Below are 17,359 nucleotides of genomic sequence, written 5' to 3'. Positions count from 1 at the left end.
CAGCTGAAGCATTTGTAGTATCATGTGTGGTGGGGAGGCCACTTAGGCCTCTACATGGTGCACGTATTAGGATTCCTATTGGGGAGGAAACTTTGCATCAGCTGTTTGTATCCAAGAGAGGATTGCCTGATGTCCTTGTAGAGAATTGCTACATCAGCTTCTTTTGAGCTGTTTGAATATTTCATCATGTGGTATCTAAACAAGCAAAGGTGGCATTAGTGTCTGCAGTTCCCATCCCTAAAAAGTGAGCTGCTGGACTTGTAAGCTGCTCTTCCAGACATCTCTTTGAGCTGCAGATTCAGAAACCAGGTAGGGTATTCCAGGAGTGAAGCACTTTGGAAATAAACATGTTCCCTGCTTGGGAGAAAACTGTCTTCCTTTCTTTTGTTTAGTACAAGAAGTCAAGAAGTACACGGAGATGAACTTATTTACTCACTCACTTCCTCTCCCTCTCTCTAGCATGGGGGTTTATGCGTATTTCTGCTGATTTGCACTCCTTTTCATAATTCAGTAAATTTAAAAAAGACCAGATCTTTTTTTCCTTCACAGCTTGGTAGCCAAGGAGGGCATGAAGTCAGGCTCTTAGGTCCCTGCTGATACAGTAACCTCTCTTGGTCCAAATCGTTGATGCCCTCATCATTTGGGTGACATGTGAATATGCCACAGAGCCTGGCTTCTGATGCAAGTCCATTGATTCCCACAGGATTTGCTGGATGGAATCACAGGTTGGTGAGGCTGCTAGGAAGCCTGCCATTTGGAAGGCTTGTACCACCAAGTGGAAACACTACAGTTTGGGCAGAATGGTACCCAAATTCCACTCTTGATGTTCATTTTACAAGTGATGTGGAATTAATGGCAGACACCTGTATGATTTGTGCCTCGTTTATTCCATGATCAAGGTGTGTATGCCTGGTATTTGTATACATTATGACCTTGTTCGGGGGAGGGGGTTGTAGGACTGTGCACAAGTTGATCAAGCAGTTTTTAAAGGAGTGTTGTATCTCTTGACCCCTTGAAGCAGGTGGCTTACAACCCTTTGGCAAGCCCTGAGGTGAGGCTTGTACTGCTAGAATGATGGCTGCCTCCATTTCTTGCTTCAGGAATGTCTCTACTACAGACATCCAAGCTGCTTGCCACTTGGGTTTTCCGTACACATCTTCACCAAGCATTATCATTTGGCAACTGTAAAAATTAAGCTGCATTGGGTATATCTGTAGTCAAGCACTCTGTCTGAAAGCTGTGGCTACTACTGGCCACTCAGCCCAACAAAGGACTTCTCAAGGAAGGAGATAGTGATGTTAGGTATAGTAGAACTGTATCAGTTTTTTTCACCCTGCTGTCTGCAGTTGGAGTTCCATCTGTGGCAGGCAAGTAGATACATGTGTTAGGTTAAGTTTCATATGCAGAATGAATTTCAGTGGTGTATGGGTGCAGATTTGGGGGGGGGGGGTTTAGGAAGAATTTTTTTTTTATCACAACATGCATCAGCATAGAAGTGCAGATATGTATGAATGTAGAGTTTTTCAGAAGAAAGCCGAATTGTGATTAATGGAGAAGGTAAACCTACCGAATAATTTTTCCGGGAAGTTCCTTTAGTAGATTAGCTGATACAGTGAGAATGAATTTGTTTATATAGACATGTGTAGAGTGAGTTTCCGCTTTTCATGTGCCAAAAAAGTATCAGTGTCTGCCAGGTGAAAAAAATGAATGCCATCAACATTGTTATGTGACAAAAGGGGGGTAGGTGTCAGCTGCATAAGAACATGAAAAATGCCCATTTAGCAGCTGTGTGACCAGTTCTATTCACCTCCCACATGTATTGAGTGTAACAGTTTTGCATAGAGCAGTCCTCCACTCCTTGCAGAGTGGGCTTTGAAAGACATAGTGTTGGATAATATCTTTCTTCTATATTAATTAAGCAAATCATTGTTTGACTTTGGTGTTCCGTGTAGGTAATTCAGGTATGATTTTTGATTTATGTAACATGTTTTGGAATTCAAATTATCCCTTAGTTTTGTTTTCTTTTTCTAGAAAGTAAGATTTCCTTTTGTTTCAGCACTAGCCTTTACCTTTTTGTCAGTCAAGCTGTCTGCTGTGCTTTGGTAAGGTGCATAACAGTCTGAAGCATAGTGCACTCAGGACATCTTCATGTTCTTGTTAGGTATTTGCACCCCCCTCCTCTCAACTGTTTTAGCCTCATCCTGCAGTGAATGGTGCCATTTCTCCTTACAGAGGTATATCAATTCTTTTTGTAGTGTACTCCAATGCTGTTCTGATCCACGTAATTTGTTATGTACTTTTTTCAGGATGAGATTCAGTCTATGATGGCTTATGTGTTCCATTCACTCAAAAACACTAGACACAATCACATGATGGGAGATGAAGAAGAAGATGATGATGATGACGATGAAGTTCATGAGGAAAGAGACTCAAGGGTATGTATTTGAAAATAATACTTGTTATATGAATGTGTAGACATTTGTGCGCATGTTTTTTAGTAAATGCCCAATCAACACTGTTCTGGTCAAGCATAAATAGAATAGACTTCTACACCCTGGCCACTCTAGCACACCATCTCCACTTGGAGCTGATAACAATAACCCCCAGCAAATGGCCAATGCCTTTAATACCTTCTTTATAGACACCATACAATCTTTAGCCCAACAACTATCCACAGACAATGCTGGTCTCCCTGCCTCTTTACCTGATTCTCTACCAACTTTCCAACTATAACCCATCTATACTACCGATATCCAAAAACTTAAACAATGTACCCCCTCTGCAGACCAGATACCATCAGAATACTTGCAAAAAGCAGCTAAATCAGTTGCCTATCCTATATCCATCCTTATAAATAGAACTATAAACGAAGGAATTATCCCAGACATCTGGAAAGTCTCCCACATAATCCCTTTACATAAAGGTGGTAACTCTAATGATTATTCCAATTACAGACCCATAGCTCTCTTATCACCCTTAGCTAAAGTCATGGAAAAATGCATTCATCGCCAGCTAATAGATCACTTAACCCAACATAACATCTTAGCTAACTGCCAACATGGCTTTCAACCATATCATGGTACCACTACAGCTCTCCTTTCTTTCACCAACTCCATCAACTGTAACCGTAACAATAATAGCCTCTCTTCTGCACTCTCTATTGAACTGTCAAAAGCTTTCGACATGATAAACCACTCTTTACTCATAAAGATCCTTGAATCCCTCTCTCTAGACACCAAGGCTGTCCTCTGGTTCAAGTCTTACCTTAACAATAGGCAACAAGCAGTTCTCTGGGAAAATAAGCTATCTTCCCACCTGCCCGTCTCCCTTGGAGTACCTCAGGGCTCTATTCTAGGACCTCTTCTTTTCTCCCTGTTCTTCAATGACCTCCATGTAGCAATCCCTCAAGCCACCTGTATACAATATGCAGACGATTCTATGCTCATTTGTTCTGCTAACTCTGTATCTCAACTACATTCTCTAACCCAGAAAGTATTCGCCACAGTAGAGGCTTGGTTCTTGAAACGCTGCCTCCTATTGAACGCCAAAAAGACCAAGCTCTTAATCTTTACACCTAGTGATAAATCCCCCCCTATCGAGTTCTCAACCAAATCCAATAGCGGTACTTTTATCCCCAGACTCTACCACCAAACTTCTAGAAATCACAATAGACAATAACCTCACCTTTGACAACCATATTAATAACTCCATTAAAACAGTAAATAGAAAATTGGGCTCCTTATATAGAATTCAACTTTTCTTAACTCCAACAGCTAGAACTAAAATTGCCCACTCCCATTTAATCTCGACTCTTCTTTATGCCTCACCCATATATACTAACCTCAAAAAAGTAACCTCATCAAACCAGCTAACTCCTATAATAATATAACCAGATTTGCCACTGGGAACCCATTTAGAACTCACCATTGTCAGAACCTAAAGCAACTAGACTGCTTGAACTAAAAAACATTCTGAAACTCTCCCTTACCATTGCTCATAAGATATTTTACCAACCAAACAACACCCCAATACTTTCCAACCTGATTACCCCCTATAGGAATCTCAACTCCTTACGCTCCTCTAGTAAACTTCTTGCCAGCATAAACAAGTCTAATAACTTGACTGGGGACTCCTTGTTCTCCAATACTGCTGGAAAAAACTGGAACCTTCTGCCACCTGATCTAACATTACAACCTTCCCTCCCACTCTTTAAATAAAGGCTCAAGAAACATCTTAAAACACACTGGTTATGCCCCTATTGCAACCCTGACTAATCCTTGCCTTCACTACTGCTATTTCTATACTGCCTCCTCTCACTAATCAATATTACTTTACCCTTCTGTAAGTAGTAACTATCACTTGTAAATTAAATAACTTGGACATAAATGTACATTTTCACATTTTCTGTATATTACCACAGATATACTGTAAAGTGACTTACCCTAGCCTGTAAGTATATAGGTATTCAATGCAATTTTCCTCTCACTAGTACTTACTACTTAATAATGTAATGTCCTTTATTTGTATAAGTATGTATGATATATTTGTGTTAGTAGATTTCTGTTACAAATGGAGCTTTTCTCCCCAGGCCTCTACTGAAAATGGAAATATATCCAGCTGGACTAGCCCGGTTAACAAATGTAAAATAAGTAAACAATACACTTTGTTCTACCAGAGATCTGTATTACCTGGATTTACACGCTAATCTATCACTTCACTGTCTGGCATGCTTTGTCTTAATACTTGACTTGTTACCTTTTTCTTTCTTTACTGTATTTTTTTTTTGTAGCATGTTTACAGTATGTCTATATTGGAAACAAGTCTTCTGTATGTCAGTGAAGCATCAGTTTTATTATTTATTTTTTTTTTCTGCGTGTATTTGTTAAAATATTTTTAGAAAGTGTTATAACAAAGAGATCAACACAAAAAGAATTAAGCAAACTTAGATTTCATTCAAGGGACCATAGTCTGAGCAGCTGGTTATATGTGCTTTGATATGATAGTTTAGTTCCTTCATTTCTGTGTATGTTTTACTCTAGTTTCACTTATATGTATTCTTTTCTTTATTTTTTTCCATTCCTTGTACCAAGTTGACACATTCCCCACTGGGAGCAATAGTCAGGCATCCATCCATGGGCTAGGAGAAAGTCTTCCAAACCATATGTTCCTGTCCACAATGCTTGATCTACTCTTTCATTCCCCCAGTAGGAAAAGTCTGGTCGTAAGGAGCAGGCCAGCTTCCCCACAGCTCGACCAATGTTGCTTTGCTGCTGGAAGCATATCTCCGCATGCTGACTTCCACAGCCAGTGCATATGCATAGTGACAACATGGGCTCAACAAATCATGTTCTACAGGTGGAAAACTTTGTTCTCTTTCTAATTCTCATTCAAGCAGCAAGCCAGAGTTCTCTCCCTCTCCACTAGGATGGGCAAGACTGCTGTGGATGTTTACTCCAATACTCCCCTGCCAGCCTTGCAGGCGCTCGTCTTGATAATTAAACTCGTGCACCCAAACCATTGTCAGGGCTTTATTTCCCTATTCCACCAGAGCTGGCCATGTTAGTCTTCTTTCCTGTACAGATTTTGTCTCCCTGTCAAGACTGGGCATGAACACTGCAGTGATGTCTATCTGATATTTACTTAAAGATTTATAAATAACAGGATGTTCATCGTGTTACCCTGCTGCAGTCATCACAATTGGGTTATCCTGTCGTCAGGCGGTCCCGCAGTCGGCCGGAATTCCAAAGTCTTGGTCCGGCGTCGGTTGCTGTCGCCTCTTCCCTGACGTCAGTGCGCCAGGGGTATATATAATGTAACCGACGCCATTTTCCTCAGTCTTTCTTGCCGCGCGGTGCCCGAAGCAAAAGCAGTTCGCAAGTGCCGGTCGGCCGACTCCTGAGATTTTCGAATTCAAATTTCAGACCAAAGTCTTCTATAAAGCTAAGTACCCCATTGGGGAAACTTTTCTTGCCTCAGACCGATGTCAGAAAAAGTTAACAATTGTATTTCTTGTGGGAAGCAAATACCTCATAAGGATTTTCATTCTTATTGCATACCTTGCCTAGGCCCAGACCACAACGTCACTTCTTGTCGGTTTTGTGCTAGGTTTAATAAACGTACTATTAAAAGACGCTTTGATTTCGCACAACACTACGGTAGGAAATTTAACTACACCATGCCGTCGGAGCAACCGACTACCAGCGTGCACAAAAAACGCAGGGATAAGGACAGACAGCCCAGGCCTAAGCCAGATTCCGAGGCCTCGGCCGATCCAGTCTCCGGTCCTCAGTGAGGCTCCGACGCAGCCTCTGACTACCGCAGATCTGGAACCCGAGACTGCTACGGAAATTTTGATGGTATGTACCAGGCCGACGCAGCCTTTTACTTCAGGCCCGTCCGACGACTTTGCTACAAAAGACGTCGGTACTACAGAAACGCCATCGGTTTCTGAAGGCGTTTTCAGACCGACGACTATCACCATTAAAACGTTTTCTAAGTCGAAGACTCCTTCTAAATCTAAAAGGACTGCACTTCAGTCTCCTGTTCAAGGCCCCATGCCTAAGAAACAGATGCTCAAAATGGCTGAAGATTTGATTTCTTTAATCAGGGGTTCCCAGCCCCCTCCTGACAAAAGGCCTAGACAAGAGGAAGATTATGCATCCTCTGAGCAAATGTCCATTTCTTCAGACTCCTCTGAGGACCAGGACTACTCCTTCTCTCCTTATTAAGATTCTGATGCTGAGGACTCTATTCCCTCAGCTTCTCCTCCTGAAGACTACTCCTTTGGGGAAACTTTACACACTATGAGGGAACATTTTCACTGGGAAGGTCAGGACTACTCTGATTCAAAGAAAAGGCTCAGAGAATTTATTTTACTCCCCCAACACAGACCACTTGCCATTCCACCAGTTTTGGACATTGTGGATGATGTCTATTTAGAATCCAGTTTCAACCCAGACTCTCTACCGCCTGCTCCGGCTAAGCCAGACTGATACTATAGAGTGCCTGATTCCCACAAATTTCTTTACAAAAGCCCTGTAGCTGACCCAGAGACTATCTCACAGGGTCCCAAGGGAGCTAAGGCTTCTATGGCTAAAAACCCAGTACCTTCCGAGAGAGATTCCAGAGCACTAGACGGGTGGGGGAAAAAGGTTTACACCTCAGCCACACTAGCTATGAGGGCACTGAATTGTCAATTTCACATGCTTAAGTATCAGCAATTTCTAATCTCTCAGTTAATCTCTCAGTTAAAGCAAAGAATAACCTCTCTCCCACAACAATCTGAATTGAAAGAAGTACAGGATCTGTTGCACGCCACTGAGCAGGTGGGCAAACATACCTTACAATGTGGGTTTGATTATTTGGCGGCCTCCTGCAGAGCAGCTGTCACTGGGTCTGTTATACGTAGGCATGCTTGGTTAAAGGAAAAAACTCTGCTTGATCATGTTAAAGCAAAACTACTAGATGCTCCCTTACAGCAAGATGTTCTTTTTGGAGTTAAAGCAGAAGAAGTTTTAAAGAAAATGGAAGATAAGGCAAAATCTATGCAGACAGTCAAAGATTTCCTACAAGTACAACCCCCTCGCTTCAGCAGAAACTGGCCAACAAAAAATTGGTCCTTTCCAGCCACTGACAGACCACAGAGGGGTAAATACAGATGCCCAAGAGGCAGAGGACAACCACAAGCCCAGTATAAACCTAGCCAATGGGGCTCTACAACACAGAAGGGAGGAGAAGACGTGTTTCAAACCACCAGAAGGCAAACTCAATGACTTGCACGTCATCTGGCCAAGCAATACTCTCTTGGCAGCCCCCTTGGGGGGAAAACTCGCACTTTTTGCAGACAACTGGCACATTGTCACAAAGGACAAATGGGTCCTAGACATAATCTTACGAGGATACAGATTCCACTTTCACACCTTGCTAATGAAAAGAGGAATGCCAAACCTGCCATAAAATCAATGGGCAGAGGCACAAAAGCAAATTACAGCTCTCATGGACATGAGAGCCATTCAACTGGTACCTACTCGAGAGCAAGGCCAAGGATTTTTTTCAAGACTCTTTCTAGTGCCCAGAAAGGACAATGCCTGGAGACCAATTCTGGACCTTTCAATTCTAAACACTTACCTACAAGTACCCAAATTCAAGATGCTAACACTACAGCAGCTACTTCCCATGTTGGGCAAGGAAGCATGGCTAGTTACGTTGGACCTCAAGGAGGCATACCTGCATGTCCCTATCAGACAAAGTTGCAGAAGATACCTCCGTTTCATTGCAGGTTCAACCCATTACCAATTCTCTGCACTGCCCTTTGGCTTATCTACTGCGCCCTGAGTTTTCACAAAATGCCTGGCACCAGTAATTACATACTGCAGACAAAGAGGAATTCAAATATATCCATACCTGGATGACTGCCTCATCCAAGCAGAAAGCAAAGACATTCTCTTACATCATCTGGCCTTTGTAAAGCATCTACTAAACTGCCTGGGGTACACAGTAAACAAAAAGAAGTCAAAACTAGTACCCTCACAAAAAATGACATTCCTGGGTGCCAGCTTGAATACAACGGCCCAGAAGGCTTATCTTACGCCAGACAAGCAACTACAACTGACTCAATATTTCAAGACAATGGCAACAAAGACCCAATTAACTGCAAGAAAAATTCTGCAGGCTTTGGGCTTCATGGCATCTTGCATACTAATAATACCATTTGCAAAGCTGCATATGAGGAAATTACAGTGGTACCTAAAAAGCATATGGTCTCAACACAGCCACAGCTTGAACACAATGATATCTCTCATTCCCTGCCTACAACAGGAATTTCTATGGTGGTCACAGGCATGTCACCTCAAGGGTCAGCCTTTCACCTTGCCCCCAGCCAGGCAAACTATCACAACAGATGCTTCAAACTACGCCTGGGTGGGCACACATGGCAGGACAATGCATTCAAGGCCTATGGACTGCAGATCAAAGAAATCTGCACATAAATCAAAAAGAGATGCTAGCTGTACAGAAAGCTCTGACAGCCTTCAAGGATCTATTACATCCAGGACAACTTGCAATAAAGACAGACAACACCACAGTAATGTGGTACATAAACAAACAAGGGGGTACGCATTCTTACCCTCTATGCAGGCAAGCAATGACCTTATGGAACACAGCTCTGGCCTACCAAGTCCAGTTACAAGCTCAATTCCTGCCAGGACAGAAAAACACATTGGCAGACTACCTCAGCAGAAACATCAAGGATCCCCACGAGTGGAAACTAGATCCACAAATATTTGCAATGATAACTCAAAAATGGGGCCTTCCAGACATAGACCTGTTCGCCAGGCCTCAAAACTATCAACTGACAAAATTTTGTACAAGGACATTTCACCATCAAGCTTGGAAAGTGGACTCTCTCTCTTTCAGTTGGAAAAACCTGACAGTATATGCCTTCCCACCATTGCCTCTCCTCACAAAGGTTCTTTTGAAAGTCAAAAAGGAGAGACCACGACTGATTCTCATAGCCCCAGACTGGCCACGCCAGTACTGGTATCTGCTATTGAAATATATGGCCCACAGCCCACCATGGATATTGCCTCAAATCCCCCATTTGCTCACACAACAAAACAATCAGATTCTTCACAGCCAGCTCAAAACTTTAAATCTGGCTGCATGGCAAATTATCTAAACATCCAACCAGCACCTCTTTCACAAGCAGTTCTGGATGTTATTCTGGAAGCCAGGAGGCCAAGCACCAGGAAGGCTTATTCGGACAAATGGAAAAGGTTTTGTGCCTGGAACCAAGCTAAAGGCCAAGACGCAATTCAGCCTCACATGCCTCACATTCTACAGTATTTAGCTAAGATGTTGCACAAAGGACTTTCCTTTTCCTCAATTAAAATCCATGCTTCGGCTATTTCAGCTCACTACAACATGGATCCACCTTTATTTTCACATCCTCTTCTAAGGCAGTTCCTCAGAGGGGCAAAAAACATTAGACCACCTAGGAGAGCTCCTACACCAACATGGGACCTCAGTTTTGTTCTGGAAAAACTAACGCTACCTCCCTTTGAACCAGCTTTCTGTGCAGATCTACAGTTCCTGTCATGGAAGACTGCCCTGCTCCTAGCAATAACTTCAGCTAGAAGTGTCTCAGAGCTACAGGCACTAATGGCAGTGGAACCTTTCCTCGTTTTTCATCAAGACAGAGTTTCTCTACGAACTAATCCTTCCTTTATGCCTAAGGTGGTTTCCAGTGTAGCTTTAAATCAAACCATCCACTTACTCACCTTCTTCCCCAATCCACAGAACAAAGGTGGGAGACTCCTGCATTCCTTGGACACAGGCAGCTTCGTTACTATTTGGACAAAACAGGCTTTCAGAAAATCTGACCAGCTCTTTGTATCCTATGCTACAGCTTCTCAAGGGAAGGCTATATCAAAGCAAACCATTTCTAAATGGATAGGTCATTGCATACTTTTCTGCTATACCCATCATGGGAAACCAGTTCCTGCTACCATTAGATCCCACTCTACCAGGGCAACAGCTACCTCTACAGCCTTTCTCAGGGGGGTTCCAACCAAGGAAATTTTAGAAGCTGCAATTTGGAGTTCAGTACACACCTTTACCAAACACTATCACTTACCTCTTTACTCTAAGTCCAGGGCGGGCTTCGCCACTGCAGTTCTGCGGGGTCTTATAGCCTCCACTAACCCTCTATGATACCTCCCCCCTACCTTAGCTTTGGGATTCAACCCAAGTGTGATGACTGCAGCAGGGTAACACGATGAACATAGTACAGTGTTGTACCTACCATAAATGTAGATGTTCGAGTGTTCACCCTGCTGCAGTCCAGGTTACCCCCCCTCCATCCCCTCTGATCTACTGGCTAAATCTCTTCTATGCCTTACTGATGTATTTGCTTATAGCTGAAGGGATTTTGTGTTTGTGCTGTGGTTACTCCTTTTGGTACTCATTTCTGGCCACCTTTTTGGGGGCACCTGACATCTGGGGCCAGAAAAACTGAAGAAAATGGCATAGGTTGCATTATATATACCCCTGGAGCACTGACGTCAGGGAAGAGGCGACAGCAACTGACGCCGGACCAAGACTTTGGAATTCCGGCCGACTGCGGGACCGCCTGACGACAGGATAACCCAAGTGTGATGACTGCAGCAGGGTGAACACTCGAACATCTACATTTATAGTAGGTACAAAACTGTACTTTATTTGCTCTTTACAGGAATTAAGTGGCAGAGTTTCAACCAAAATGAAAAGTACTGAATACTTTTCACATCAGACAGAACTCCCTACATTGTCCTTGCAGTTACATCTTTAAAAACAATTAAGAGCGTTAAGACTTCTTTAAATAATGTAGGTGGAAGTGTTAAAGAGCAGGAAGTGCATGCAGACAAACAGTTGGGAAAAGAAGAGGTCTTTAAAATTATTGCAGGAGAAATAAAATTAGAATTTTTGGACTACCTGAAAATATATTGGTTAATGTGGCGAGTTTCTTGTCTACATGGTTACCAAAGGCATAGAATTTGTGAGGGAGACTCTCACTGGGAATAGAGAGCCCATAGATCATTAACAAAGCCTTCTACTAATCCGAAAACCCCATGAAGATCAACAAATTCCTATAATTGTTTGATAAAGAGCAAGTTGGAAAGTTTGGTTTTTGGACTGACAGTAATAGAATGGGCTGTAAAAGAGTTTGTCCAATTTGTAGGTGATACATTTTGAAAGAACCATAGTAGGCATACGTTTTTCAAGTTAGTTACAGACTTGGCTAATCTGACTTTGTAAAGATAATTTCTCTTTCTTGCTGCTTTAATATCATATGCCTTACTAATAATCTTAGTTTTTATACTTTTGATATGCGGAAATGGGTTATTTTGAGTGCTGGAAAAGTACTACAGTGAACAGAGTGTTAATTTTCCTACAGTAAAGGATCTTAAGCCCCCCCCATTAGTCTGTTGTGTATAGAAACTAGAATCAGTGATACTATGGTGGGTCATGTAACTTAGCGTTCTCATGCTGATTATCATTTTAGTGAACACATGCTGAACAAGATATTATTCGTGTTTCACTGTTGCAGTCATTGCCTGTGGGTTATCCCTGCTGTGGTAGCCCTCGGCTGGCCCGAATACCAGAGTCAATATTTTTCTGTGTCAGCTGCTTTCGCTTGTAGACTTGTGTCTTTCGGCTTTTCCCGGTTAGGGGTCGCCACAGCGGAACTCCGGTCCGCTAATGATTGCAGTTGATTTTTACATGCCGAGTTGCCAGCCCTGACGCACAACCTTCAACAAAGGTACGCCCATTCATGCATGTCTCCACGCAGAAGACGCTCTAGCTGAGAATCAAACTGGACAGCGTCTTACCGTGAGGTGACAACGCTACCGCAGCACCACCACCGCGGATCTTGCTATCGGTTGTAGACTGATGTCAGGTAATCAGTTGCTATAAAGCAAGGCAGCTGACGCCATTACATCAGTCTTTCTTGCCGTGGAGCCCGTAGCAGAAACAGTTCACAAGTGTTCCTGTCGGTTGCTACCAGAGTGAGAATTACAGCTGAAAACGTCTAAAGCTAAGTACCCCATTGGGGATACTTTTTTCTTGCACTAACTAATGTCCAAAAAAGAACAATTGTCTCGCCTGTGGAAAGCAGATCCCACACTGAGACTTCCATTCATACTGTGTCACTTATTTAGGCCCAGACCACGCGTCCCCCATTGCCAGTTCTGTGCCCTCTTTAATGCGATAGCCATTCGTCGTAGAGCTCTTATTGTAGACAAGAATTATCCTCCATCTTCAAAACTGGCATCCATCAGCCAACAAATCGGTACACATTCCGAAAAACGTAGGGATAAAGATAGACAGACCACACAAGACTAAACTTTCCGACGATTCTACCACTAAGCAGGTCATCAGTTCTCCGGAATTCAGTGAGGTGCTTTCACAGCCCCTGATGCCCGATACAATATCTATGCAGGCCTTTACTGAGACCCTTTGATTGTCTCTGCCTTGGTTGGGTCCAGAGCCGGGATGCAGGCACAGGCTTTCGAGGAGGCCTTTCGCACTACCGATTCTAGACAAAAAACGTCTTCTCATCCGACTACAGTTTCTCTCAGACCAATGGATACTCTTAGACATAGAAGCCAGGCCACTCCTAGAAAATCTTCCTCTAGTCACCATCTTACTCCTGCTCCACCACCCCAAGCCCAAATGCTTAAGATGGTATAGGATCTCATCTCCCTTATCAAGGGCAGTCCACAACTTCTAAAAGGAAAAGACACCCTTCTCCTGAACTAATGATGGAGCAGGATTCTGAGGAGGAACAACTTCCTCTGACTACTTATGAGGATTCAGATGCAGAGGAATCCATTCCTTCTGCCTCCCCACCAGAAGACTTTTCCTTTGGGGAAACGCTTCACACCCTCAGGTAACATTTCCACTGGGAATCTCAGGACTTCCTCAGTCTAAGAAAAGGCTAGGAGAGTTTCTAGACCTGCCCCAGCACAGACCCCTGGCCATCCCCCCTATCTTAGAAGTGGTGGATGATGTTTCCCATTAATCCAGCTTAGCCTCTGATGCCCTCCCACTTACTCCCAGTAAACCTGACCGGTATTACAGAGTACTGGATTCTCACAAATACTTGTACAAAAATCCTGCTGCAGACTCTGAGGTCATCACACAGGGACCTAAAGGAGCTAGGGCTAGTTCTGCAAAGAATCCTACTCCTTCTGACAAGCATGCCAGAGCTCTGGACAGATTGGGTAAAAAAAGTATACCCTTCTACAACCTTGGCTATCAGAGCACTCAACTGTCAGTTCCATATGTTAAAACATCAGCCACACACTTTGGAACTATTAAAAGCAAAATATTTCTGCCTTTCCTGAGTGTGCCAGTTCTAAAGAGTTAGCAGATTTACTGCACTCTACTTGTCAAGTGGCAAAACACTCTTACACTGTGGATGTGATGCACTAGAAGCCTCAAGCAGGACAGCAGTGTCTGGATCTGTCATTAGGAGACATGCATGATCAAAGGAACAACCACTCCCTGATCATGTCAAGTCTAAATTAATTGATGCACCCTTGGATAAAGACAGCTTGTTTGGAGAAAAAGCAGAAGAGGTGCTTAAAAAGTTGGAAGACAAAGCAAAATCAATGCAAACAGGAAAAGATTTCTTTCAGGTTCAACCTCCTAGATTCATCAGGAATTTTCCCTCTAAGCACTGGTCTTTCCCTGCACCTAGCAGACAGGGGCAAGGTAAGCCCCTCAGGGACAGACCACTCAGACCCCTGTCCCAGGGACAGCAGAGAACCAAACAGTGGACCACTTCTGCCCCAAAGGCAGGGAGTTCTAAGCCATCCCTCTATGGCAAAAACTCTCAGTGACTCCCACTCCCCCCTCTGCCCTCCTTTAACCCACCAAAAGCCAGGAGGAAGCCTGTTCCTCTGTAAAGAAAATTGGCTGTCTATAACAAAGGACTAATGGGTCTTAAAAGATAATTTTTCAGGGATACAAATTCACTTTCAAAGAATTCCCAATTTCCACAGGGTACCCAGACTTCTCTCCAAGTCAGTGAGCAGAGGCATTAAAACAAGTCCAAACTGTCATATCCCAGGGGCAGTAGAACCTGTTCCCACAGATCAAACAGGCAAAGGCTTTTATTCCAGGCTATTCCTTGTTCCCAGAAAGGAGGGCACTTGGCACCCCATCCTGGATCTATCCATTCTGAACACCTCCCTGGTGGTCCCCAAATTCAAAATGCTGATTTTGCAGCAGCTTCTGCATATGCTGACAAGAAATGCCTGGTTAATGACCCCAGACCTAAAGGATGCCTACCTCCACATCCCCATAAGGGAATCCTGCAGGAAATTCCTGTGCTTCAGAGCAGGCTTACAACACTTTTCTCTGCGCTTCCCTTTGGCTTATCTACTGCTCCCAGGGTATTCGCCAAATGTTTTGCCCCAGCCATAGCATTTTGCAGACAGAGAAATACACAGATTTACCTTTATCTGGACGACTGTCTCATTCAGGCAGAGTGCAAAGAAAAGCTGCTCCAGGACCTCCGCTTTGTCAAAACCCTCCTAACTTCCTTAGGGTTCACCATCACTGAGAAGAAATCAAAGCAAACACCCTGCAGGAGGATCATTTTCTTGGGAGCACTGCTGGACACAGCATCCCAAATGACCTTCCTATTCCCAGAAAAGCAGAGCTTCCTGCCTCCCTACTTTACCCAGCTGGCATCCAAAATTCACCTCATGGCAAGGAAGTTCCTGCGAGCCTTGGGAATATGGCATCTTGCATCCTTCTAAAGCCTCTGGCCAGGCTTCACATGAGAAAGTTTCAGTGGTATCTAAAGAACCTTTGGTGTCAACACTCACAGCCTCTTAAGAGACCTCTCTCCCTCTGATCCCCTGTATAATGGCCGAGTTTCTCTGGTGGGCAGGGGTCTGTGCCAAGAACAAGGGTCTCCCCTTCATCCTCTGCCCTACCGGGCAAACCATCACCACTGACACCTCAGATATTGCTCTGGGCGCTTACCTAGCAGGCAGGTGCACCCAAGGTCTTTGGGATGCCCAGCACCTTCCATACATATCAACCAGAAGGAAATGATGGCGGTATAAAAGGTTCTGACATCCTTCCAACCCTATCTCAGGCCAGAGGTTCTCTTTATCAAAACAGACAACACCACAGTCATGTGGTACATCAACAAACGGGGAGGGACCCAGTCTTACCCTCTGTGCAGGCTAGCAATGAACCTCTGGCTGACTGCCTCACCTCCTCCATGGGATTACACCTAATAACCCAATGCCTACCAGGGATCAACAACACCCTGGCAGACCACTTAAGCAGAAACTTACTAGACCCTCACGAATGGCAGCTCCACAGAAATATCTTTTTGCAAGTCACTCAGCAGTGGGGAAATCTGGAGGTGGATCTATTTGCTTCGCACCTCAACCACCAGCTAAAGAAATTCTGTACCAGGTAGTATCACCACCTAGCGTGGAAGGTGGATGCCTTGACCTTCCCCTGGAACTCCCTCTTTGTGTACACATTCCCTTCTCTGCCTCTTATTCCCAAGGTACTGATCAAGATAAGGGAGGAGGGACCAGAGGCCATCCTCATTGCTCCAGACTGGCCCCGATAGCATTGGTATCCCTTATTGCGCAGCCTGACATCACAGCCTCCCAGGCAGCTTCCCCTGATCCCAGTCCTCTTGACTCAAGTGGGTGGGGGGATGGGGGGGAAATGCTGCACCCAGACTTCCATTCTCTCAAACTGACAGCATGGCTAATGCTCTAAAGTTAAGCAAGGGGCACCTGTTAAGCAAACAGGTCCTAGACATTATCACAGAGGCCAGAAAGCCCAGCACCAGAAAATCTTACGCAGGCAAATGGAAAGGTTCTGCTCCGAGAGCCAGTCCAGAGGGGTCAGTTCCTCACAACCTTCTGTCCCTCTTATCCTGGACTATCTAGCTGAGTTACTCATTAGTGGCCTCTCCTTCTCTTCTGTTAAAATCCACACCTCAGCCATTTCAGTTAATTTCGATACAGACCAGCCCCTGTTCTCACATCCTTTGATTAAACAGTTCCTAAGAGGAGCTTCTAATATCAGACCTCCCAAAAGGCCACCCACGCCAGCCTGGGACCTGAATTATGTTTTTGAAAACTAACGTTACCACCCTTCGAACCTGCTGCTTCAACAGAACTGAAATACCTCTCCTGGAAGGCTGCTTTCTTACTAGCTATCACCTCAGCCAGAAGGGTTTCAGAACTTCAGGCACTGATGACCATTGAGCCCTTCATCATTTTCCATGCAGGCAGGGTCTGTCCTAGGACTAACTCGACCTTTATGCCCAAGGTGGTATCTAATGTGACTCTCAACCAGCCCATTCATCTGCCCACCTTCTTCCCTAACCCTCAAAACAAGGGAGAAAGAATTCTGCACTCACTAGATGTGCACAGACAGCTCAGATACTACCTGGACCGTACTAAACCCTTCAGGAAAACGGACCGACTTCTTTTCAGCTTTGCCCAAGGGGCAGAGGGGAAGCCCATTTCCAAGCAAACCATTTCCAAATGTGTATCACACTGTATCCATTTCTGCTACAGATTACATGGAAAATCACCCCCTAAGTCCGTTCATACCCATTCCACTAGGGCAGCCTCCACTTCCACAGCATTCCTCACAGGAGTTCCCACCGGGGACATCTTGGAAGCTGCCACCTGGACTGAGGTCCATACCTTTACAAAACATTACCACCTTCCTCTCTTTTCTAAGGCTAGGGCAGGGTTTTCCTCTGCAGTTCTACAGGACTTGCTTACCCATGCCTAGGTTTCTAATCCTTCCATTCCCCCCTCCA

At 44.2% G+C, this 17,359-nt stretch overlaps 1 protein-coding gene across 5 annotated transcripts in view; it reads left to right on the top strand.

Moving 5' to 3' along the window:
* Positions 1-17,359, top strand: part of RIOX2 (ribosomal oxygenase 2) — a 456,423-nt gene that overhangs the window by 434,845 nt on the left and 4,219 nt on the right. For all 5 annotated transcript variants that reach the window (XM_044072345.1, XM_044072343.1, XM_044072342.1 and 2 more), the window contains exon 9: positions 2,307-2,435. In XM_044072345.1, the coding sequence (XP_043928280.1) occupies positions 2,307-2,435 (129 nt within the window). The remainder of the gene's footprint in view (positions 1-2,306; positions 2,436-17,359) is intronic.

This window comes from Protopterus annectens, chromosome 5.part0, assembly GCF_019279795.1.
Source record: "Protopterus annectens isolate FY-2018-M chromosome 5.part0, PAN1.0, whole genome shotgun sequence".
Taxonomy (NCBI): Eukaryota; Metazoa; Chordata; order Ceratodontiformes; family Protopteridae; genus Protopterus; species Protopterus annectens.
This window is presented reverse-complemented; position numbering and strand designations above follow the sequence as displayed.